The following is a 25,807-nucleotide window of genomic DNA, read 5'->3' as shown; positions in this document are numbered from 1 at the left end:
CCTGCCAAGGGGGGTGCATGGGCATTCCCGTGCAACCACCCAAGATTTCTCATGCTAAACCCATTTTACCAAAATCAGTAGATTGGGTTAAGCATGAGAAAACTGCACCCTTTTAAACAAGACACAAGGAAGGAGAACTGAATTAATTTCTCCTTCCTTCTCTGACTTTGCATGTGTGCTGCACTGTGCAACATGCATGCAAAGTGGGAAAAGCCTTCCCTCATGTCTGACATAGTATTTTGTACAGGAACGGTGTCCTTCCTGTACAAAACCGATGCTGGACTCACACACACACCCTAGCGCTCTGGTGCTAAGGTGTGTGCATGGCGCACGGCTGCTGTAATCAGTGCCGACGCAAGGGAAAGGGAAGGAGAGAGCCATATCTTTGAAAATATGGTGCTCTCCTGTTCCCTTCCTGTCACGCCACACAGCGCTGCCTCGCGGGGGGAGGGCTGTGCTGCATTGTGTGGAGATTTGGTAAATCTTCCCCGAAATGTCTTTTACCACTATTGTGAATTCTCATTCCATTATGTTTCAATTTAGTAATTTTAAATATTTTTACATCCAACAGAAAACAAGCCTTGAATGTGTGAAATGACCATCAATAATAAAGCGAATGCTGTAAATCTTCAATAATAGCAGAAATATTGAGCTACAGTATTCAGGAAAACATCAGCGCAGTCTGCGACAGAGGAACCTGCACACAAACTGACAGATCCCGGATCAAGCATCAAGGGCAGTTCAGTGATTGTAAGACGCTGAGCTGTGCACCTCCATGCCACAAGACGAAGAAATGACCTTAGGAAAATTAAGGCAACAACAATAACAAACCGCCTCCTGTATAAACAAGTGTCCAATATCATGGGATCTGTATGGTGTGATTACCGCAGAGCTCTGTTTTATAAAATGATGACAAGCCATCATTCCGTGCTCTAGGAGAATTGTAAACTCTTTCCTGACAAACCACAGTAACCAGAGAAAAGCACAACAGAGCAGAGCCGGACAACTGACGGGTAAAGGAAAGAGGAGTTCTTGTAGCTACAATACAATAGACTGTCCTAATTTGCACCGGTCAGAAGGAAGATACATCTTTACCCGCAATCGTGCATAGCCATAATCCAATCTAAAGGCACAATCGCCTACAAAGACACCTTCTACGTATTAGGAGTGTGGCAAATATTTGGTGGCTATCGCATTTTTTGTGAAAACAGAAATAAAACATGCAAAATACTGCACACATATAAAGTGTGTGAGAAAAACACAAGTGCTTTATAAGCCATGTCGGCCCATCAGGAAATGCAGTCATGGGATGTAGACAAATATGTACCCGACCCACAGACACTAACCAAGAAAGAAGAATCATACACATGCAGCAAGAGCTTTAGTTTGTCATCACTACGCAAGCTTCATCAGCACATGTACACAGGACAAAAACCATTCAAGTGCAGTGAATGTGTAAAGAGCTTTAGTAGGTTATCAGAACTACAAAGTCATCAGCGAACACACACAGGGGAAAAGCCATTCAAGTGCAGTGAATGTGCAAAGTGCTTTAGTCACTTATCAAGCCTTCAAAGTCATCAGCGAACACACACAGGGGAAAAGCCATTCAAGTGCAGTGAATGTGCAAAGTGCTTTAGTAGGTTATCAGGACTACAAAGACACCAGCGAACACACACAGGGGAAAAGCCATTCAAGTGCAGTGAATGTGGGAAGTGCTTTAGTCAGTTATCAAGCCTTCAAACACATCAGCGAATACACCCAGGGGAAAAACCATTCAAGTGCAGTGAATGTGGGAAGTGCTTCAGTCAGTTATCAAACCTCCAAAGTCATCAGCGAACACACACAGGGGAAAAACCATTCAAGTGCAGTGAATGTGCAAAGTGCTTTAGTAGGTTATCAGAACTACAAAGACACCAGCGAACACACACAGGGGAAAAGCCATTCAAGTGCAGTGAATGTGGGAAATGCTTTAGTCAGTTATCAAGCCTTCAAACACATCAGCGAATACACCCAGGGGAAAAACCATTCAAGTGCAGTGAATGTGGGAAGTGCTTCAGTCAGTTATCACACCTTCAAAGTCATCAGCGAACACACACAGGGGAAAAACCATTGAAGTGCAGTGAATGTGGGAAGAGCTTTAGTTGGTTATCACACCTTCAAAGTCATCAGCGAACACACACAGGGGAAAAACCATTCAAGTGCAGTGAATGTGGGAGGAGCTTTAGTTGGTTATCAACCCTTCAAAGACATCAGCGAACACACACAGGGGAAAAACCCTATCATTGTAGTGAATGTGACAGTAGTTTTCGCTTCTCTACAGCATTAAAGGATCATCAGCGAACTCACACAGGAGAAAAACCATTCAAGTGCAGTGAATGTTTGAAGAGCTTTAGTCGATTATCATACCTAAAAGAGCATCAGAGAACACACACTGGAGAAAAACCATATAATTGCACTGAATGTGGGAAGAGCTTTAGTCAATTATCAGTACTACAAAGACATCAGCGAATAAAACACAGAGGGAAAACGCTATAATTGTTCGGAATGTGACAGTAGTTTTCGCAGCTCTTCAGCATTAAGGTATCATCAGCGAACTCACACAGGAGAAAAACCATTCAAGTGCAATGAATGTGGGAAGAGCTTTAGTCATTTATCACACCTTCAAAGTCATCAGCGAACACACACAGGGGAAAAACCATTCAAGTGCAGTGAATGTGCAAAGTGCTTTAGTCAGTTATCACACCTTCAAAGTCATCAGCGAACACACACAGGGGAAAAACCATTCAAGTGCAGTGAATGTGTAAAGAGCTTTAGTCAGTTATCACACCTTCAAAGACATCAGCGAACACACACAAGGGAAAAACTATATGATTGCTGTGAATGTTTGAAGAGCTTTAGTCAGTTATCAACCCTACGAAAACATCAACAAACACACACAGGGGGAAAGCCACTCAAGTGCAATGAATGTGGAAAGAGCTTTAGTCGACGATTAGAGCTACAAAGTCATCAGCAAACACACAGGGGGAAAACATAGAAGGGCACTGAAAGTGAGAAGTGCTTTTGTCAATTTTCAATCCCACACAGCCCTCAGTGAATTCACTCCTTCATTTAACTCACATGGAAATAATCCTAGAGCTGCAGAGATTCCGGAAAGAACTTAAGAACATCAAAAATAATATTGACCCTTGTAAATGTAAATGTAATTTGTACTTGTAAAATGCACTAATACCCCAACTGGGGTGTCATGGTGCTGTAACGCATACCGCTGTGGAACCCTTCCTGGCTTTCCTGTGAAATGTCCACTCCTGGGCACCCCCAGGGTGAAGCCAGTCATCCCAGCGCTGTTGGGGCCGTTGTGGAGATTAAGCAAGCTATTGCCCAGAGTTGCAGAGTGGGACCCATGATTAGAATAGGCACCGAGGCGAGAATTATCAGGTCCGAGGAAATTGAGCCCAAGACCCGCCGAGGCGGGAATTGAACCCAGGTCCCGGGCCAGACCTCTGCATCAGGGTCTGCCGCTCTAACCATTGAGCCACATTTCTCCACTTCTGACCCTTCTGAGGACATAGAAAAGAGCAAAACAGTGCAGTTATTGTGAGAGGAATGAATTACAGAAAAAGATCCAATGCAAATTATGTGGGACATTGAAATACCAGATGATAAAAGACCCGAATAGCAGTAAAGAAGTAAAACAGATAACAGTATTTGCAGGATTATAAAAGTGTTTGTTTCCAGTGATTGTTCACTTCCGTACACATAGCAAAGTGACATTATGTACCAGGATACACAGTGGGAGACAAGCACAATGTGGATTAAAAGAAAAGAAACATTGTTGATTTTTATTTGGTGAAGAAGAGATACAAAGAAAAACATTTAATCGCACCTGATCACACAACCTGTAAAAGCAACACTGAACAATACTGGGACTAACAGTGGTATTTTCAGCTAACTTGTCGGATTAGTGATAAAACCTATAAACCCAACACACCCAGAGTGGACATGTTGTCAGGGATCTGGAGATGAGAAACTTCATTGGTAAAATGCATGTATTACTATTAACAAATGCCACTGCAGTGTAGATAAAGAATTAAAGCGAAGCACAGGTGTTCAAGAAATAACCTATTTTCAGATATAAAAGAGCATATACCTTGTTTTTAAGTAACGTTTGCTGCATCTCTTACACACTGTTTTCGGTCGATGGCTCAGCTCGTGTCTCGGGCCTTATAACTAAGTGTGACCCATGGCTCCTCCCCGACTTGGCTCTCCCTATTCATTTTGTGACTTGCCAAACTCTACTTTTTACCAGAATTGAGCCACTGTAAGCAGTAGACTCTGTTTGAAGAATGTGGTGAAATAGCGAAATCCCACATCAAAAGCATATATGTGCCAGGACAATCAGTTGCACTCCCAGCAACTCATCTTCCACACTTGATTGTCCCTTGTCCTCAAATGTTCTGAAGGATTTGTCGTATGAATGCCAGAAGTGGCAGTGACATTCATGAAGCTAAAGCTAACAGGAGTGTGTGGGAAATAAAGAGGGGGAGAGATAAAGAGAGTGAGAGAGACAAAGAAATGGGGAGAAAAAGAACGAATTGGAAGGAGGGGGAACGTACGTTATTTGTACTCATCTAAAAATAGAAGAAGCAGCCGAATACATGCCAATATGTGACATCACCAGAGAAATGGGCTGAACACCTGTGAATTTAATGTTTATTTTTAATACCTATAGACCCATGTCATGCCAATAAACAGGGCACAAGTAAGGAAAATAGTGAAGGAGCCCATTATCATATGCAAATCACAGTGACGTCACAGGTAGTGACATCACAAGAAGTGATGTCAGGCCCTTATAATTTTCACGTGAAAGGTTGATGGACTGTTTTAAAAACAATAAACAAGAAACATAAAATAATGTAAAAATAAGTTTTTGGTTTCAGTTTTTATACATCATGTGTTTTGCCCACTATTAGTTTGTAACTAAACTCGAAAAAGGACTGAAAGTGTAAATATTTTTAAACAGATATGTGGAACTTGGAAATTAAATTTTTAAACAGTTTTCAGCGAATAAATAAAATATGCTTTTAATTTGCGCTTGTTTCCTGACGTTATTCTTTATCCAGCCAATGTATTAAGCAATAGAAGGACTAATTGTGTCAAGTTCTCTGTTCCTCTCTTGCGCCACTCACACAAACAAACACTCAGAGGCCTGTGTCTGCAGTGCTGGGGCACGAAGTAACAATTACCAGTTGCAGGCTAAGGAGCTATGTGGAACTGAGTCCCGTTTCTAGATAATAGTTGGGGGACCGCTTCAAACTGTGGCTACCCCCCGACTTGTGCCGTGCTGATAAAGCAATAATGAATTTGAGTAATTTGCTTTGAATTGAAATGAGAGAAAGAGAAGAACAGAGCAAGGTGCAGGATATATTAAAGAAAATGAAAAAAAGAGACACAAGACTGTAACCTGTTCTGTGTACTAGCACTTTACGTAAACAAGTTGTGCTGTGCGTTGTGAACAGGCTGTCACCCCCTTTGTATGTAAATGAGCTTCTGTGACCAGACACCCCAGGCTCCCATCTCTTCTAGCGTGGATGATAATGTGAGCACTGTAAGGTAATCACAAACTAGTACTATATTGAGAAACAATCGGCTTCCAGGTCACCCAGCTGTTGTTATGCAGTTCTTTATTATTATTTTTTCATTTACAGCAATCCTCCAGGTTACTTTTTCTCAGTATTACACTTCAGGTCGCTCATTTGTCGGCATGGGTTTTGTCCTCACACTGGTCTAGGACGGGCCTTCTCAAGGTAGAAGGCACTGTAATAGGAATAATAAATCAGACATATATGAAATTGTATGTAAACAAATGTGTGCCTTTCAGTTATCAGGCACCACCAGACTTACATCTACACATGGAATTGAGCACCAAACTAAAGTGACTCCTCCCTGAATAAATATGTGCCATCAGTAATCGGGCTGATCGTTCTACTGATGCGCACAGCAAATACAGTTTCTGGCATTGTGCGCATAGGCCGAAATTTTAATTGCTGAAGTTTCACGCAGTTCCCCTGATGCGCACAGCTTATAAGGTATGTGGATATTGTGCACTGTACGCAGATCACTGAAAATCACCCTTAAGTAGTAACTAGGTCAAACATAGCTCGTACATCATGCAAAATGTCACTGCCCCTCCCTTCTTGTTGACATCTCCAGAAGTTCCTCCTCTCTCGTGGAAGAAGGTTTCCACACATTATGCTCGTGTCTGTGGCACTTCCTTAACTGCAGAGAGAAAAGCCTCATTGTTAATGCATTGCTTGGGCTCTGAGGGACAAGAATTCTTTGAGTACCTTCCTGAACTCTCTGATAGTGACTCCGGCACTCTTAAAGAATACGAGATCTGCTTCAACAAGTTGGACTTGCACCACCTCCCCAAAGTGAGTACTGTCCTTGTAAGATATAACTTCGGGAGAAGGATGCAAAGGCAGGATGAGTCGGTCGAACAGTACATAACTACCTTGTGCACATTGGCTTCCACATGCAATTTTGGTGCCGCTTTAGAGGATCGCTTAAGAGATTAGTTCATGTTAGGATGCGCCCTCGACAAAACGAGACATGCCCTGTGGCAAAAAGAAACACCATCGCCTTAAGAAGTGCTGACCATATCCAAAAGTCAAGGGCATTCAAAAGTGTGTGTTGATATTATACGCAAAGACAGTTCAGGTGATAAAAAGGAGAACATTAATGTCAAGGTGGTGGTGGATAGATTTGTTAAACCCAAATTGAGCACCACTTCAAAGCCCTTTAACACAAAGAATTTTCAGAGGAAGTGCTTCAGGTGTGGCAACTCTGGCCATATGGCCAACTTTAACCCGTTGCGTGCGTCGGACGGCCCCCTAACGTCACAGTGGGCATGTGCGGAGGACGACTAGGGGCTGTCCGAACTGCACCCACTCATTAATATGCCCGCACAGCGGTGAAATTCGCACCACTGTCAACGGGTTAAAGACTGCCCAGGTTGGAAGGCCATGTGCAAAAAGAGAGAAAAGGTCACGTATCAAAGAGCTGCAGATCGGGCCACGGGCATAAAAAAGTCAGGGAAGTTTATCTTTATGAAGAAGATTTGGAAGGAATCAATGTTCTCCCTGTCACAGGGAATGCTAGAGATGGCCCTCAGGAGCTAGTTTTGTTCAATGATGCTCCAGTGAGCATGCTCTTCGACTTTGGGGCCAAGATACTGCTAGTCCCCAAAACATTTTATGAGTGTAATCTGCTGGGCAAACTCACCCTGTTGAAGCCAGACATTAGACCAAAAGGTTAAGGTATGGTGACTATTGAGTTGCTGGGTTATTTCTGGGTCACAATTGATTTCAAAGGGAGAGTCATCCCTGGTAAAATCTATGTCTCGATGAAGCAGGACTCGCTCATAAGTTGCTTCCATCATCGTGATCTACTTAGCTGCCTTTATCCCAATGAGATCTGTCTGCCTAAAATAATTACCACCAGTTAGGGTTGTTAGTAATGCTAATCGAGACTGGATCAAGGAATTCCTTGAGGTCTTTGCTGGTGGACTGTGTTTGTTTCAAAAACTACGTACATTGGATAAAGGTCAAATCTAACTCTGTTCCAAAAACAGCTAAGGTCAGAAATCCACCTCTGTAAGTAAGGGAGAGCATGAAAGTTGAATTAGGCAATCTCTTAGCCAAGTTTATCATTCAAGAAGTTGAAGCAACGGAGTGGGTCTCTCCTGTTGTTATGGCCTGCAAAGCCAATGGGGAGGCTAGGCTCTGTGTCAGCTTGAGGGAGCTCAACAAAGCAGTTATTGTTGATCATTATGCTTTCACCCACATAACTAAAATGCTGTGTTCTCTTGAGTGGGCAAGGCATTTTTCTTTCTTGGACTTGACCTCCGCCTATCACCAGGCCGGCCTTCACTCCTCTTCAGAACATTCAGAGCATTCACACCTCTTCCCAGCACCTTACCTCCTGGGTAACACCCTTTGGTACCTTTAGGTTTCTAAGAATGCCTTTCGACTGATTTCTGCAGCCTCCATTTTTTAGAGGGCGATGGAGGGCATTCTTGGAAGCCTTCAGGGTTTCAAGGTGTACCTAGATGATGTGCTCATCTTTGGTGTGGATCTTGACTGTGGCAGGTTACAATCAGTGCTGCAAGCCCACCAGCAGCATTTGACTTACAGGCCCTGGGCACACGCAGTGCACTGTACTAGGGACTGACATGTAAACCAAATAAGCCAATCATGGAGTCATTAATTCATGACATCAAATTAACATAGGGAGCACTTGCACGTTGGCACTGAATAGCAGTGGCACAGTGCTCACATGCAATGCACCGTGCCCTAGGGCCTACCTTAGGGGTGGCTACCATGTCAAAAAGGGAAGGTTTAGGGACTGGTCAGTGGGTGCACTTACCAAGTCGACATGGCAGTACTAGTGGAAGGGAGTCTCATGCCAATGCTGAAGGCATACAGTGGGCAGTATTGAGGACTGGAAAGAGAGAAAGAGGTGATAAAAAAATACAGATCTTGTATGATAAAAGGAGGGCTGTGAAGAGAACAGTGGTCGACGTGGGAGACTGGGTCAAGATGAAGTCTCCCAAATCCAAATTCAGTCTTCCGTTTAAGGGTATCAAGGTTTTCAAAAATGCAATAAAGACGAGTGAGCCTGATTCGGGCTCTGAGGTGGAAGAGCCTGTTGCAGGAGAAAGGGGCTCTGGGCCACTTCACTTGAAATGTATCCCCGACGTTTGCACGATTGTGTTTCTTAAAGTGAGCTCTTTTCCCATTTGCCATGCACCCCAGTTTTCTCTTTACCTATGAAATCGCTTTGTTGAGTTCTACAAATATCCTACATGCATTCTCTATTATGTTCTTTGTATCCTTTGCATTCATAGTTACGTTTCCTTTTATTTATTTTATTTAAGTTTAGAATGTGTGAGGGGGAGAAGGTGTGTCGTCTGTGTCATGATATTCTGCAATGTGGGGATGGTTGCTAGGGTGTGGGCTGGAATAGAGACATTTGTCATTCGGTCTTAGCTTGATGAACGATGGGGTCTCTGTAGCTGTGATACTTAAATAAACCTTTCTTGACCCCCGTTTGATCTACACTGCTTTCTGGAGGGACACACTTCCACAGACGTCCATGTTAAATCTAGCAGCGCACAACCCACTGAGCATTCCTGCATGTGTGGTACTTGATGACAAAGGTTTATTGTCAGCGGTTTATGCCATAACGCCTAAAACATTGATATTTACAGCACTTAATAAAACAACCACAATTCTTGTTAATTTAAAACGATTTAAGCACAGATCATATAAATACTACACTTTGCGCATAATCCATGATCTGATGTGAAGTGCAAGTGCAAACGGATGACGTACATCACTATTAAAACCAATCAATTAGATAGAGCGGTCATTAGATCTTACAAAGCGTCCCAAATAACAAGCGCATACCGAGGTGCAGACACCGGCGTCTCCGTCTGCTTGTTGCCCACTCAGAGCAATTAAACCTAATAGGAAGCCTGAAAGCTGTCTTATAAACAACAGAAATAAAACAAGAGCACAAGCCTGCTGCGCAAACGTTATCTATTATGTTACAAAAATGAGGATTTGACCAAATAGTTACAGTTTTGCCGACAGCCCTATGGAAATTAACCCTTAGATATGGGCCAATAGACGTCCAACACCTAAACGAGCATTTTATAAAGTGCAGGTGCAAGTAGAAATGTGCAACAATACCTCTCGATGCTCTGTCCAGTCAATAAGGGGCTTCAGATCGTCCATTTTGCCCTAGTGCCTTTAATACCGGAGTCGAGCCACACTCCAGTTTATGAGGGCAGATCTGTCAAAGGATGACCACAGCCCCCAGAGACAACTCGGAAAATGGCAAAACCATCACTACAGTTGGTTTATGGTTTGCACCCACTTTCTTCGCTGCTGTCTATAGCAGGTCTGCATATACGAAGCAACTGCCTAGCAAATCTCCATACGATCAGTTCTATAACATAAGAAAAGTACTGCACTGCAGCATCTCAGATTACGTTTTAGAAATAGAGGACGTAGGTAGTACCTACGGGTTTTATGCGACATATCACACAGCAGCATAAAACACATAAATGACTCAGGGCCCCCTTATGTACTGGGACACATGTTAGATCCGCCTTTAGGGGTTTTACCCATGATTTAGCAAAGGCCCCCACCGGAAGAGTCCCTAAGCTGAACATGAGATATAAAGCCCTTTTCTCAGTCCTTGAACTGCTCCCAGCGGGGTTCACATTGTACTTTCTGGTAATTAGTCGCAAGGATGCCTTTCCTGGCTTCTTGCTTGAGCCACATGAATGGGCAATATTTCTTTTTAACCAGTTCTATGGTTGCCTTATTCATCAGTTCCAGGTTATTCTATTGCTCTACTCAACTAGTGTATGTTAAACGTTCGTAACGTACTTGAACCAGGGTAAACTATTGTAATCCTGCATCGTCGCAGTTCCTTCAGGACCATTCTTTATGAGGGAAGAGCTGGAGTCGACCACAGTCGCACCCGGTGTCTTACGGAATGAGATCCTCCGGTGAACCACAGCTCAGCTCATAATACTGTCATTGGGGTGCCAGGACCCAGGATCAGTACACGTTACCAGAACATTTTCCCAGTTTTTGGTAGCCATGTTTTAATCAGCTTAGTTGGTTTACTATCAATCCTGAATGTCAACAATAACTTTGATTTAGGATTAATTATCATATATTTTTCTCTTTATTGATTATTAACTTCTGTACTTTACAGAATAGCTTGAAGCCTTCCAAAAGTTGATGCATTGATTTTTCAGTATGCGCTAATATTACTGCATCATCTGCAACCAGCGGGATCGTAATATTCTCCTTCTCCAATATCGGAACATCAAGACGAAGATTCCAGAGAGATTCAGTTCCATTGATGTGAATGTTGAATAAAGCTGGGGCAAGTTCGCAACCCTGCCCAACGCCAATGTTTATTTCAAACTTCTCTGTGCATTCTCCTTTTACACTGAATCTTACTCTGGAATGATTGCCTCGGGCCAGATCCTTTCGGATACTGAAATAGTTGCTTGGGAACCTCCTTCCTCCAGAAGACTCAGAAGGACGGAGCGGTGACAGAATCTAATGCTGTTTCTAGGTCTCCAAAGACCAAATAGAGCGGGGAGTTTCCAGGGACACGTACTTCATACAGATCATGTGCAACCTCAGAGCCTGGTCGATTCTACTTTGGCCTTTTCAGGATCCGGCCTGAAGGTTAGAGGGAATATAGTTCTCCTCTGTCCATGTCTCGAGTCGTGACTGTAAGAGTTTCCCAAAGATTTTCCTGATGTTGTCTATGAAGCTGATAGTTGGAGGGGTCCTCTCTCCCCCCTTTCTTGTGAATCGGCACAGTTATGGAAGACTTGCTTGATTCTGGAACCAAACCAAGAGTTATTACGGTGCTAAATAAAGCTGTTAAAGACCCTGAAGCACTGAACGTCTGAACTGGCCATCCCTCCTTTCCTCTGAATCCATGCAATAACGCTTAGTGGAGGTGTGGAGGGGGGAAGCCCATGTCACCGCACAGTAAACAAAGTGATGCTATAAAGAGAACAAAGGTATGCCCAAACTAGTAGACCAGGAACCTGGAGGAACAGCAGGTAACCAGTAACAATGCTTCGCTGTAGACTGATTTCTGAAAAATACCAACTCGATGACTGTGTGGATGCCGCCGCTCTCCACGAACGGTCCATTAAATTTACAGTTTTAACATTTGCTGACACGACTTCGACAATTTGGAAAATACAGTTAAAAAGCAAAGATAGAACAATCACACTTGATTCAATCTATTCACAGAATTTAGCAGATTATACCACCCACCCGTAGGATCATGAGACCACCGTGAGCCAGACCACCCGTAGGATCATGAGACCACCCTGAGACAGACCAGATTACCCCCCCTCCGTAGGACCATGAGACCACCATGAGTCAGACCGATTACCCAACCACCCGTAGGATCATGAGTCCACCATGAGCCAGACCAGATTACCCCCCCCCACCCGTAGGATCATGAGACCACCATGAGCCAGACCATATTACCCCCCCCACCCGTAGGATCATGAGATCACCATGAGCCAGACCAGATTACCCCCTCCAGAAGGATCATGAGACCTCAATAGCGTTTGAGCAAGAAGCAACAGCTGAGACGTAGACATTCGCTGTATCAGAAGTCCACAGTGATGGGTCGAGGAGATGCGGTCATGGAGTGACTTGCGCGTATTCTCTTCCTTTAGCAAGACGCACCCACGGACCCTTCACTTGCCAATCCTGCAAGTTCTCCTGCTCCTGGACCTGTACCGCACCCGCCAAGCCGAGCACCAGCAGCAACCACCTGAAGTGCATCCTGCTCAACACCTGCTCCGTCCACAGACACGCCGTGGAACTCTGGAATCTGCTAGACACCACATCTCCAGATGTCGCCTACCTCACGGAAACATGGATGAAGGCCTCCTCAGCGCCCGACTTCGCCACCGCCATCCCGGACGGATACAAGATCACCCGGAGGGACCGCGTCAACCAGACAGGAGGAGGCATCGCCATCGTCCACAAGAACACCATCCGCATCACGATCAACTCTGACGACACCCTCACAGCCGCCGAACATCTTCACTTCCAAATACACACCGACCCCAGGACCACACTCAGAGGCACCCTCATCTACAGACCACCGGGACCACGCACACAATTCAGCGAAGACATCGCAGACTTCATCAGCCCGCACGCCCTCTCCTCCGCTGACTACATCCTCCTAGGGGACCTCAACTTCCACCTGGAGAACAACAACGACAACAACACCACCACCCTGCTGGACAACCTCGCCAACCTCGGACTCAAGCAACTGGTAAACACCCCCACCCACTACGCCGGACACACGCTTGACCCAGTCTTCTCGTTCAGCAAGTACATCTCCTTCAGCCACTCCACCGGACTCCACTGGACAGACCACAGCTGCGTCCACTTCAGCTTCAGAAGGACCACGACTCACCACCACCCGCAACAAGTTCCCCGCAGGAGCTGGAACAAGATCACCACCGACCAGCTCATCACATCATTTACTCATACCTGTTGCATTATCAGAAAAAGTTTACACTGCTACATGAAGGATGTTCTAATACGCGATCCTACTGGACACTTACATGTGCACCTGGTTATGTTGACTGTGACACCTGCTCTTCCTATGTACATGGTATACATTTGTTTGCCGCTACTGTGGATTGCTTCAATGACCTCAATAAAGTGTGATATAAAAAAAAAACCTTGATGTGGTGCAAAGCAGCGGGAGAGAGTTGATTGTCGGAGGTAGTCATTGCGGCGAGGTCCGGCCCGTACAATTGCTGCTCCTCGAGAGGTATCTGTTTTCTTCAAAGTGTACTTTACATTTTATTAATAGTGCTAGCGCGCTGCCAGTGCTGCCGTTCCTAATACTTTCAGTGCCAGTTTGTGACCTGGGTTGTTTGTACTAAATAGTAAAGGGTTGTGCTGCTTATTCACAGCGAAACCCTCTTCTATGCTGTCCCGGCTATGTTTTTGCTTACTGGAGTGGCATCGTTCAATAAGAATGGAAAATATCTTCAATTTGTAGCGTTCCTTAAAAAGTAAAAATGTCTTTAATTGCAAATTGTCCTTGATTTATGTGTGTTACGACGTTCCTGTTGTGCACTCTCTTTCATCATGTAACTAGCGTGTGTGACATTGCAGGTGTCTTATTCCTTTGTTGTAAAGACAGCGGCCTCATTTGTCACAATTGTCTAAGCCATTCAGCTAAGTTGTGCCAATGTAGCTTTGTTTTTAGACTGAATTAATATATTTAGTAAACAGGTTCCCTTAGTTTCTTCTAGCGAACTTAATTCAGCACAGCTCACGGTCTCAGTATCTCTGTAGTAGCTCTCCGTGACAGCAACTTCTGAAAACAAATGTGTGCAGTGCCCTTCTGTTCACCTGGGCAGTGTGCGGGCTCTGCATTCACATCATAATGTTATGCAATTATTTCATAACCTGTTGCAGAGGCCTGCTTGGGAATTGTTTAGCAGTGATACGAGTGTATTTAATACCGAACCTCTTTTGTTTTGCACGTACTCCGGTTCTTAGCTACATGACTGCGTTTTTGTCTAAACTATTGCATTTTATTTTTCATGGTTGTTTCTTTAGTACATTGTGGCGTCTCGAGGTCACCTAAAAGGGATCATGGGAGTTCTGTACTTCGTTTTCATGTTACACCTGACCTAGCGCTGTCATCCGTACTGGAGTGTGCACGTGCCCTGCTCTCCACATGCGGCCTAAGCAGAATATTGCTTGTAAGACCTGAACTCTTCTGTTTTTATAAATGCCAAAACAAAAACACAGTTTTTGAAAAGCAGAATGAAGACGGAAAAAGGGAGAAGTTGTCCCTTAAAAAAAAACATGCTTGGACGAGTTACAGTTCACATTTAATGCTTCTAAAAATGATTTCTTAATTACCATGATTGTCACTCATAGACATTGAAATGTCACTCATAATTTCACTGAAATTATGAAAATGTCACACATAGCAATCTGAAACCTTGGCAGGTTTGGTTTGAGGATTCACGGCCCTGTCAAATATAAAGAATCACCCCCAGGAAAGGAACATTAGAAACGCTGCTCAGCCTCATTGCAGCAGCTGTGTCTACATTGCACACATTGAATGAAATACAAGTCCTCATTTAAATTCACTTCAGAATGTAATGTCTGTTCCTTTGCAGGCACCAATGCTTGTTTCCAATACAATACCCTGTCATAGACTGTGAGTGTCCACACCTCTGTGACATTTAAAAACCCAGGTCTTTACAGTCACCAAAGCTTGTTTCCCTGCTGGAGCCTGGAGGCGGCGGTTCCGTCAGCGGCCACCAGAGGGCGCTCCTCGCCTGCTGATGAAACCCACTGAGCTGCACATTGTATGAAAGGAGAAGGGTTTCCTCTTCCAGGTCAGCGGCGGCAGAGACAGCACCAGCAGCGGGGGTGACATCACTTCCACCTTCTCCTGGTGTGTCCAGCCTGCTGCAGAGGAGGAAGGAGACCTGTCTGGTGGGCAGATACCTTCATCTTCAGACCCTCACAGACCCCAGATCTGCCCCCCCCCCCAGCCCCAGGAGGAGGAGAGAGCCTGGACAGGTTTCTGCTCAGGTAGGAGAGCTGCCAACTCACATGGCTGCAATGTATGAATCCATGGATCAGATCCCCCTCCCCCCCCTGGCATTCAGGCTGAGTGGGGAGTGGAGGAGGAGAGGCCTGTCCAGAGGAGGGGCAGAGGAGGAGAGGCCTATCCAGGGGTGCAGAGGAGGTGAGTCCTGTCCAGGGGTGCAGAGGAGGTGAGACCTGTCCAGGGGTGCATTGGAGGTGAGGCCTGTCCAGGGGTGCAGAGGAGGAGAGGCCTGTCCAGGGGTGCAGAGGAGGTGAGGCCTGTCCAGGGGTGCAGAGGAGGAGAGGCCTGTCCAGGGGTACAGAGGAGGAGAGGCCTGTCCAGGGGTGCATTGGAGGTGAGGCCTGTCCAGGGGTGCAGAGGAGGTGAGGCATGTCCAGGGGTGCAGAGGAGGTGAGGCCTGTCCAGGGGTGCATTGGAGGTGAGGCCTGTCCAGGGGTGCAGAGGAGGAGAGGCCTGTCCAGGGGTGCAGAGGAGGAGAGGCCTGTCCAGGGGTACAGAGGAGGAGAGGCCTGTCCAGGGGTGCAGAGGAGGAGAGGCCTGCCCAGGGGTGCAGAGGAGGTGAGGCCTGCCCAGGGGTGCAGAGGAGGTGAGTCCTGTCCAGGGGTGCAGAGGAGGTGAGGTTTGTCCAGGGGTGCAGAGGAGGTGAGGCCTGTCCAGGGGTGCATTGGAGGTGAGGCCTGTCCAGGGGTGCAGAGGAGGAGAGGCCTGTCCTCGGGGTACAGAGGAGGTGAGGCCTGTCCAGGGGTGCAGAGGAGGTGAGGCCTGTCCAGGTATGTAGAGGAGGTGAGGCCTGTCAAGGGGTGCAGAGGAGGTGAGGCCTGTCCCGGGGTACAGAGGAAGTGAGGCCTGTCCAGAGGAGGGGCAGAGGAGGTGAGACCTATCCAGGGGTGCAGAGGAGGAAAGGCCTGTCCAGAGGAGGGGCAGAGGAGGTGAGGCCTGTCCAGGGGTGCAGAGGAGGTGAGGCCTGTCCAGGGGTGCTGAGGAGATGAGTCCTGTCCACGGGGGTGCAGAGGAGGTGAGGTCTGTCCAGGGGTGCAGAGGAGGAGAGGCCTGTCCAGGGGTGCAGAGGAGGAGAGGCCTGTCCAGCGGTGCAGAGGAGGAGAGGCCTGTCCAGGGGTGAAGAGGAGGAGAGGCCTGTCCAGGGGTCCAGAGGAGGTGAGGCCTGTCCAGGGGTGAAGAGGAGGAGAGGCCTGTCCAGGGGTACAGAGGAAGTGAGGCCTGTCCAGGGGTGCAGAGGAGGTGAGGCCTGCCCAGGGGTGAAGAGGAGGAGAGGCCTGTCCAGGGGTACAGAGGAAGTGAGGCCTGTCCAGGGGTGCAGAGGAGGTGAGACCTGTCCAGGGGAGCAGAGGAGATGAGGTCTGTCCTGAGGGGGTGCAGAGGAGGTGAGGCCTCTCCAGGGGTGCAGAGGAGGTGAGGCCTGTCCAGGGGTGCAGAGGAGGTGAGGCCTGTCCAGGGGTGCAGAGGAGGTGAGGCCTGTCCAGGGGTGCAGAGGAGGAGAGGCCTGTCCAGGGGTGCAGAGGAGGCGAGGCCTGTCCAGGGGTGCAGAGGAGGTGAGGCCTGTCCAGGTATGTAGAGGAGGTGAGGCCTGTCAAGGGGTGCAGAGGAGGTGAGGCCTGTCCAGAGGAGGGGCAGAGGAGGTGAGGCCTGTCCCGGGGTACAGAGGAAGTGAGGCCTGTCCAGAGGAGGGGCAGAGGAGGTGAGACCTGTCCAGGGGTGCAGAGGAGGAAAGGCCTGTCCAGAGGAGGGGCAGAGGAGGTGAGGCCTGTCCAGGGGTGCAGAGGAGGTGAGGCCTGTCCAGGGGTGCAGAGGAGGTGAGGCCTGTCCAGAGGTGGAGAGGCCTGTCCAGGGGTGCAGAGGAGGTGAGGCCTGTCCAGGGGTGCAGAGGAGTTGAGGCCTCTCCAGGGGTGCAGAGGAGGTGAGGCCTGTCCAGGGGTGCAGAGGAGGTGAGGCCTGTCCAGGGGTGCAGAGGAGGAGAGGCCTGTCCAAGGGTGCCGAGGAGGTGAGGCCTGTCCAGGGGTGCAGAGGAGGAGAGGCCTGTCCAGGGGAGCAGAGGAGGAAAGGCCTCTCCAGGGGGTGCAGAGGAGGAGAGGCCTGTCCAGGGGTGCAGAGGAGGTGAGGCCTGTCCAGGGGTGCAGAGGAGGAGAGGCCTGTCCAGGGGTGCAGAGGAGGTGAGGCCTGTCCAGGGGAGCAGAGGAGGAAAGGCCTGTCCAGGGGGTGCAGAGGAGGAGATGCCTGTCCAGGGGTGCAGAGGAGGTGAGGCCTGTCCAGGGGAGCGGAGGAGGAAAGGCCTGTCCAGGGGTGCAGAGGAGGAGAGGCCTGTCCAGGGGTGCAGAGGAGGTGAGGCCTGTCCAGGGGAGCAGAGGAGGAAAGGCCTGTCCAGGGGTGCAGAGGAGGAGAGGCCTGTCCAGGGGTGCAGAGGAGGAGAGGCCTGTCCAGGGGTGCAGAGGAGGAGAGGCCTGTCCAAGGGTGCCGAGGAGGTGAGGCCTGTCCAGGGGTGCAGAGGAGGAGAGGCCTGTCCAGGGGTGCAGAGGAGGTGAGGACTGTCCAGGGGAGCAGAGGAGGAAAGGCCTGTCCAGGGGTGCAGAGGAGGAACGGCCTGTCCAGGGGTGCAGAGGAGGAGAGGCCTGTCCAGGGGTGCAGAGGAGGAGAGGCCTGTCCAGAGGAGGGGCAGAGGAAGTGAGCCCTCTCCAGGGGTGCAGAGGAGGAGAGGCCTGTCCAGGGGTGCAGAGGAGGATAGGCCTGTCCAGGGGTCAGAGGAGGAGAGGCCTGTCCAGGGGTGTAAAGGAGGAGAGGCCTGTCCAGGGGTCCAGAGGAGGTGAGGCCTGTCCAGGGGTGAAGAGGAGGAGAGGCCTGTCCAGGGGTACAGAGGAAGTGAGGCCTGTCCAGGGGTGCAGAGGAGGTGAGGCCTGCCCAGGGGTGAAGAGGAGGAGAGGCCTGTCCAGGGGTACAGAGGAAGAGAGGCCTGTCCAGGGGTGCAGAGGAGGTGAGACCTGTCCAGGGGAGCAGAGGAGATGAGGTCTGTCCTGAGGGGGTGCAGAGGAGGTGAGGCCTCTCCAGGGGTGCAGAGGAGGTGAGGCCTGTCCAGGGGTGCAGAGGAGGTGAGGCCTGTCCAGGGGTGCAGAGGAGGTGAGGCCTGTCCAGGGGTGCAGAGGAGGAGAGGCCTGTCCAGGGGTGCAGAGGAGGCGAGGCCTGTCCAGGGGTGCAGAGGAGGTGAGGCCTGTCCAGGTATGTAGAGGAGGTGAGGCCTGTCAAGGGGTGCAGAGGAGGTGAGGCCTGTCCAGAGGAGGGGCAGAGGAGGTGAGGCCTGTCCCGGGGTACAGAGGAAGTGAGGCCTGTCCAGAGGAGGGGCAGAGGAGGTGAGACCTGTCCAGGGTGCAGAGGAGGAAAGGCCTGTCCAGAGGAGGGGCAGAGGAGGTGAGGCCTGTCCAGGGGTGCAGAGGAGGTGAGGCCTGTCCAGGGGTGCAGAGGAGGTGAGGCCTGTCCAGAGGTGGAGAGGCCTGTCCAGGGGTGCAGAGGAGGTGAGGCCTGTCCAGGGGTGCAGAGGAGGTGAGGCCTCTCCAGGGGTGCAGAGGAGGTGAGGCCTGTCCAGGGGTGCAGAGGAGGTGAGGCCTGTCCAGGGGTGCAGAGGAGGAGAGGCCTGTCCAAGGGTGCCGAGGAGGTGAGGCCTGTCCAGGGGTGCAGAGGAGGAGAGGCCTGTCCAGGGGAGCAGAGGAGGAAAGGCCTCTCCAGGGGGTGCAGAGGAGGAGAGGCCTGTCCAGGGGTGCAGAGGAGGTGAGGCCTGTCCAGGGGTGCAGAGGAGGAGAGGCCTGTCCAGGGGTGCAGAGGAGGTGAGGCCTGTCCAGGGGAGCAGAGGAGGAAAGGCCTGTCCAGGGGGTGCAGAGGAGGAGATGCCTGTCCAGGGGTGCAGAGGAGGTGAGGCCTGTCCAGGGGAGCGGAGGAGGAAAGGCCTGTCCAGGGGTGCAGAGGAGGAGAGGCCTGTCCAGGGGTGCAGAGGAGGTGAGGCCTGTCCAGGGGAGCAGAGGAGGAAAGGCCTGTCCAGGGGTGCAGAGGAGGAGAGGCCTGTCCAGGGGTGCAGAGGAGGAGAGGCCTGTCCAGGGGTGCAGAGGAGGAGAGGCCTGTCCAAGGGTGCCGAGGAGGTGAGGCCTGTCCAGGGGTGCAGAGGAGGAGAGGCCTGTCCAGGGGTGCAGAGGAGGTGAGGACTGTCCAGGGGAGCAGAGGAGGAAAGGCCTGTCCAGGGGTGCAGAGGAGGAACGGCCTGTCCAGGGGTGCAGAGGAGGAGAGGCCTGTCCAGGGGTGCAGAGGAGGAGAGGCCTGTCCAGAGGAGGGGCAGAGGAAGTGAGCCCTCTCCAGGGGTGCAGAGGAGGAGAGGCCTGTCCAGGGGTGCAGAGGAGGATAGGCCTGTCCAGGGGTCAGAGGAGGAGAGGCCTGTCCAGGGGTGCAAAGGAGGAGAGGCCTGTCCAGGGGAGCAGAGGAGGAGAGGCCTATCTAGGGGTGCATAGGAGGTGAGGCCTGTCCAGGGGAGCAGAGGAGGAAAGGCCTGTCCAAAGGGTTCAGAGGAGGTGAGGCCTGTCCAGGGGTGCAGAGGAGGAGAGGCCTGTCCAAGGGAGAAGAGGAGGTGAGGCCTGTCCAGAGGGGTGCAGAGGAGGAGAGGCCTGTCCAGGGTAGAAGAGGAGGTGAGGCCTGTCCAGAGGGGTGCAGAGGAGGAGAGGCCTGTCCAGGGTAGAAGAGGAGGTGAGGCCTGTCCAGGGGTGCAGAGGAGGAGAGGCCTGTCCAGGGATGTAGAGGAGGCGAGGCCTGTCCAGAGCCGTGAGGAGGAGATGAGACCTGTCCACGGGTGCAGAGGAGGAGAGGCCTGTCCAGGGGTGCAGAGGAGGAGAGGCCTGTCCAGGGGTACAGAGGAAGTGAGGCCTGTCCTGGGGTGGAGAGGAGGTGAGGCCTGCCCAGGGGTGGAGAGGAGGAGAGGCCTGTCCAGGGGTACAGAGGAAGTGAGGCCTGTCCAGGGGTGCAGAGGAGGTGAGACCTGTCCAGGGGAGCAGAGGAGATGAGGTCTGTCCTGAGGGGGTGCAGAGGAGGTGAGGCCTCTCCAGGGGTGCAGAGGAGGTGAGGCCTGTCCAGGGGTGCAGAGGAGGTGAGGCCTGTCCAGGGGTGCAGAGGAGGTGAGGCCTGTCCAGGGGTGCAGAGGAGGAGAGGCCTGTCCAGGGGTGCAGAGGAGGCGAGGCCTGTCCAGGGGTGCAGAGGAGGTGAGGCCTGTCCAGGTATGTAGAGGAGGTGAGGCCTGTCAAGGGGTGCAGAGGAGGTGAGGCCTGTCCAGAGGAGGGGCAGAGGAGGTGAGGCCTGTCCCGGGGTACAGAGGAAGTGAGGCCTGTCCAGAGGAGGGGCAGAGGAGGTGAGACCTGTCCAGGGGTGCAGAGGAGGAAAGGCCTGTCCAGAGGAGGGGCAGAGGAGGTGAGGCCTGTCCAGGGGTGCAGAGGAGGTGAGGCCTGTCCAGGGGTGCAGAGGAGGTGAGGCCTGTCCAGAGGTGGAGAGGCCTGTCCAGGGGTGCAGAGGAGGTGAGGCCTGTCCAGGGGTGCAGAGGAGGTGAGGCCTCTCCAGGGGTGCAGAGGAGGTGAGGCCTGTCCAGGGGTGCAGAGGAGGTGAGGCCTGTCCAGGGGTGCAGAGGAGGAGAGGCCTGTCCAAGGGTGCCGAGGAGGTGAGGCCTGTCCAGGGGTGCAGAGGAGGAGAGGCCTGTCCAGGGGAGCAGAGGAGGAAAGGCCTCTCCAGGGGGTGCAGAGGAGGAGAGGCCTGTCCAGGGGTGCAGAGGAGGTGAGGCCTGTCCAGGGGTGCAGAGGAGGAGAGGCCTGTCCAGGGGTGCAGAGGAGGTGAGGCCTGTCCAGGGGAGCAGAGGAGGAAAGGCCTGTCCAGGGGGTGCAGAGGAGGAGATGCCTGTCCAGGGGTGCAGAGGAGGTGAGGCCTGTCCAGGGGAGCGGAGGAGGAAAGGCCTGTCCAGGGGTGCAGAGGAGGAGAGGCCTGTCCAGGGGTGCAGAGGAGGTGAGGCCTGTCCAGGGGAGCAGAGGAGGAAAGGCCTGTCCAGGGGTGCAGAGGAGGAGAGGCCTGTCCAGGGGTGCAGAGGAGGAGAGGCCTGTCCAGGGGTGCAGAGGAGGAGAGGCCTGTCCAAGGGTGCCGAGGAGGTGAGGCCTGTCCAGGGGTGCAGAGGAGGAGAGGCCTGTCCAGGGGTGCAGAGGAGGTGAGGACTGTCCAGGGGAGCAGAGGAGGAAAGGCCTGTCCAGGGGTGCAGAGGAGGAATGGCCTGTCCAGGGGTGCAGAGGAGGAGAGGCCTGTCCAGGGGTGCAGAGGAGGAGAGGCCTGTCCAGAGGAGGGGCAGAGGAAGTGAGCCCTCTCCAGGGGTGCAGAGGAGGAGAGGCCTGTCCAGGGGTGCAGAGGAGGATAGGCCTGTCCAGGGGTCAGAGGAGGAGAGGCCTGTCCAGGGGTGCAAAGGAGGAGAGGCCTGTCCAGGGGAGCAGAGGAGGAGAGGCCTATCTAGGGGTGCAGAGGAGGTGAGGCCTGTCCAGAGGGGTGCAGAGGAGGAGAGGCCTGTCCAGGGTAGAAGAGGAGGTGAGGCCTGTCCAGAGGGGTGCAGAGGAGGAGAGGCCTGTCCAGGGTAGAAGAGGAGGTGAGGCCTGTCCAGGGGTGCAGAGGAGGAGAGGCCTGTCCAGGGATGTAGAGGAGGCGAGGCCTGTCCAGAGCCGTGAGGAGGAGATGAGACCTGTCCACGGGTGCAGAGGAGGAGAGGCCTGTCCAGGGGTGCAGAGGAGGTGAGGCCTGTCCAGGGGTGGAGGGGAGGCGAGGCCTGTCCAGGGGTGCAGAGGATGAGAGGCCTGTCCAGAGGAGTGCAGAGGAGGCAAGGCCTGTCCAGGGGTGCAGCAGAGGTGAGGCCTGTCCAGGGGTGCTGACGAGGAGAGGCCTGTCCAGAGGAGTGCAGAGGAGGCGAGGCCTGTCCAGGGGTGCAAAGGAGGAAAGGCCTGTCCAGGGGTTCAGTGTCTCTCTTCGGAGCCTGTGCATAGCGCATAGGCTCAGAGCGGAGTCAGAGGCGCTGTATGGGGTGGAATGAACTCTAGGTTCCTCTGTCCTTAATGAAAATCCTTCACCGAGAGGCCTGTCCTGGGGTGCAGCAGAGGTGAGGCCTGTCCAGGGGTGCAGAGGAGGAGAGGCCTGTCCAGGGGTGTAGAGGAGGTGAGGCCTGTCCAGGGGTGCAGAGGAGGAGAGCCCTGTCCAGGGGTGCAGAGGAGGAGAGGCCTGTCCAGGGGTGCAGAGGAGGAGAGGCCTGTCCAGGGGTGCAGAGGAGGTGAGACCTGTCCAGGGGGCAGAGGAGGAGAGGCCTATCCAGGGGTGCAGAGGAGGTGAGGCCTGTCCAGGGGAGCAGAGGAGGAAAGGCCTGTCCAAAGGGTTCAGAGGAGGTGAGGCCTGTCCAGGGGTGCAGAGGGGGCGAGGCCTGTCCAGGGGAGAAGAGGAGGTGAGGCCAATCCAGAGGGGTGCAGAGGAGGAGAGGCCTGTCCAGGGGAGCAGAGGAGGAGAGGCCTGTCCAGGGTAGAAGAGGAGGTGAGGCCTGTCCAGGGGTGCAGAGGAGGTGAGGCCTGTCCAGGGGTGCAGAGGAGGTGAGGCCTGTCCAGGGGAGCAGAGGAGGAGAAGCCTGTCCAGGGGTATAGAGGAGGAGAGGCCTGTCCAGGGGAGCAGAGGAGGTGAGGCCTGTCCAGGGGTGCAGAGGAGGTGAGGCCTGTCCAGAGGTTGCAGAGGAGGTGAGGCCTGTCCAGGGGTGCAGAGGAGGTGAGGACAGTCCGGGGGTACAGAGGAGGTGAGGCCTGTCCAGGGGAGCAGAGGAGGTGAGGTCTGTCCAGGGGTGCAGAGGAGGTGAGGACTGTCCAGGGGTGCAGAGGAGGTGAGGCCTATCCAGGAGTGCAGAGGAGCTGAGGTCGGTCCAGTGGTGCAGAAGAGGCGAGGCTTGTCCAGGGGGAGGAGAAGAGGTGACGCCTGTCCAGTGGTGCAGAGGAGGGGAGGCCTGTCCAGGGGTGCAGAGGAGGTGAGGTCTGTCCAGGGGTGTAGGCATAGAGGCCTGTCCTGGCTTGTCATCTGGGTTCTGTGCGTTTAGACAACATAGACTATAGGATTGGTGTCAGACTGATTCTGGACACCTCTGTCTGGTATGTTGGCCTGTATTCCAGCTAGCTCACAGTGCCAATGGAAACTCCTCTTACCAAGGAGGGAAGAGTTCCTGCAATTATCAAACATGACAACTCTGATCCTCTTAGATAGATACACAGAATAAACGGTTGGGATGTTTTCAATATGTATTTTATGAACAGTCGTTATTCTAGTGTAAAATAGATGTGCTGAGACAATCAATAGACAGTAGAGGATATACATAACTAGAAGCACTAGAAATGTAAAAGGAGTGGGATAGGGGAAACATTTATTAAGGCAATACGTTATATGTTAAACCGGAAACAACAGTTATGATAAATGGTGTGGCATCGGATAATTTTAAAGTGACCAGAGGGAAAAGGCAGGGTTGTCCCTTTTCTCCCCTATTATTTGCCCTATTCATAGATCCGTTTATTCGGAAAATGGAGCAAAATCAAGCTATAAGACCAATGGTGACCCCCAATTGAGCAACTAAAACATTAGCCTATGCTGATGATATTGCTATAACAACAACTAATCCAGAGGAAGCCATTAAATTAATTGAACAAGAGGCCGGGAATTTTGGGGTAGTTCGGGTTATAAACTGAACTCAAATAAAACTCAAATTGTAATTAATAACAACTTAATTATTGTGATAATAGGGTAGTAACTAATGCAGTTTATCTTGGAGTTAATATTACCTCAAATCTTGATAACCTGGTTAAAATTAATCTTAATCCACTGCTGAAACAAACGGATCAAGCTTTGAAGAAACTGCACAACTTACAGCTAACCATTATTGGAAGATGTAATCTTATTAAAATGGTATTTTTTCCAAAATTCCTATACTTTTTTAGATCCATATGCCTAATGTTTGATCAACAAATCTTTAAAGAAATTGATGGAATATTTTCTCGTTTCATTTGGGGATATAGTAAATCTCGTAGAGCCACTAAATTCATCAATCTCCCCAAAGATAGGGGAGGACTTGCCCTTCCAAATTTTAAACTTTATTGGTGGGTGACTATTCTTAATTATAGCAGAGCACTCTTAACCCCAAGCTCGCTATCAGAAGAATTGAGTGGGGTCCCAACTCTACAGGAACTTATTCTAGGTGTAGAGACGCAAAATCATTTTTGGCGTTTGATATATGATTGCCACTTTAAAAAGGTTCGGTTTAAAACCCTAAAGGGTGTCTATATTGCATGGGGTAATATACGTAAAATTCTCGGGATTGGTAGATTTTCGCATTTTACAACCATGTATCGAAATCATAACCTCCCTGAGATTTTTTCTGATGCATGCATGAAACGGTGGGTCAGGCTTGGTATCACGACACTTGGTTCATTTTACAACTCTATCGGGTTTTGTACATTTGATCTGTTAAAAAAGAGATTTGGTCTGGATCATCGTGATTTTTTTAAATACCTACAAATTAGAGATTTTATTTTAAAAAAGGGTGGTGGTAACTCCGCATTTCGAAAAATACAATTAATGGAAAAGATTATACAAAATAATACAATTAAAATTGGAGAAATGTATACTAATCTGATTACCATGCTGCCTGATGATTTGGATAAACATATCCAAATTTGGCAGGATCAATTAGAGATTCCCGAATCCGCTATTCAGATGGGTTTCGATCAGTGTCAATCAATCTTAGTCTCAACAAAACTACAGGCACAATACTACAAGACTTTTTTTCAACTTTATTATACGCCTAAAAAAATAGCTAAGTGGAGTACAGGCAAGGGGACTCAATGTCCGCGATGCTCATCACCAGATGCGGATTTAATACACATGTTAGCAACTTGCAGGGAACTTTTTATTATAAAACAGGAGATATCCACTTTTCTTTCTAAAATCTTTCAAGATAAGATAGAGATAACCACCGCCGACATTGTAATTGGGGCAAGTGTTGACACACGGCCACCGCATGTAAGGGGCTTGATATATGTGGCAATGGCTGTATTTAGAATTTGTCTTGCATCAGCTTGGCTTGCTGCATATCCGCCTACATTCCAACAGTGGCAAACACGCTTACTGGCAACTTATAGCTTGGAAACTGCAATATATAAACGTAAGGGTCGAAACAAGACCAAGTTAGGATTTGAAATTTGGAACCCCTTAGCACAATGGATTGAATATACGGGTTAAATAAGTATGTATAGGATGTAACTACTTCTTAGATCTGAACAAAACATATTTTTGTTTAATTTGTGTTCTCAGTCTGACCTATGCTTATAATTATGTTTATGTTTATATATTTATTTAATTTTCATGCCTGTGCTAGGGAGGGGTGGGGGTGGGGGGATGGTTTGCTGGATTAATGTAAAGCATCAATAAAGACTGTTTTAAAAAAAAACATCACAGATAACACTGCTACGTTAAAGAAAATTCTTTAATTTTAAAATTTTGAATGCAAGAATAG

General features: G+C 50.3%; 1 protein-coding gene across 1 annotated transcript in view; it reads left to right on the top strand.

Moving 5' to 3' along the window:
- The first annotated feature begins 610 nt into the window (after positions 1-610).
- The window catches only part of LOC144806614 (uncharacterized), an 82,897-nt gene continuing 57,700 nt past the window's right edge, over positions 611-25,807 (top strand). Inside the window, 2 exon segments of the mRNA XM_078672941.1 lie at positions 611-2,511; positions 2,513-3,028. Coding sequence (XP_078529067.1) covers positions 1,279-2,511; positions 2,513-3,028 — 1,749 coding nt within the window. The 5' untranslated portion in view covers positions 611-1,278.

Source organism: Lissotriton helveticus, assembly GCF_964261635.1.
Source record: "Lissotriton helveticus chromosome 1_1 unlocalized genomic scaffold, aLisHel1.1 SUPER_1_unloc_9, whole genome shotgun sequence".
In the NCBI taxonomy this organism is placed as follows: Eukaryota; Metazoa; Chordata; class Amphibia; order Caudata; family Salamandridae; genus Lissotriton; species Lissotriton helveticus.
This window is presented reverse-complemented; position numbering and strand designations above follow the sequence as displayed.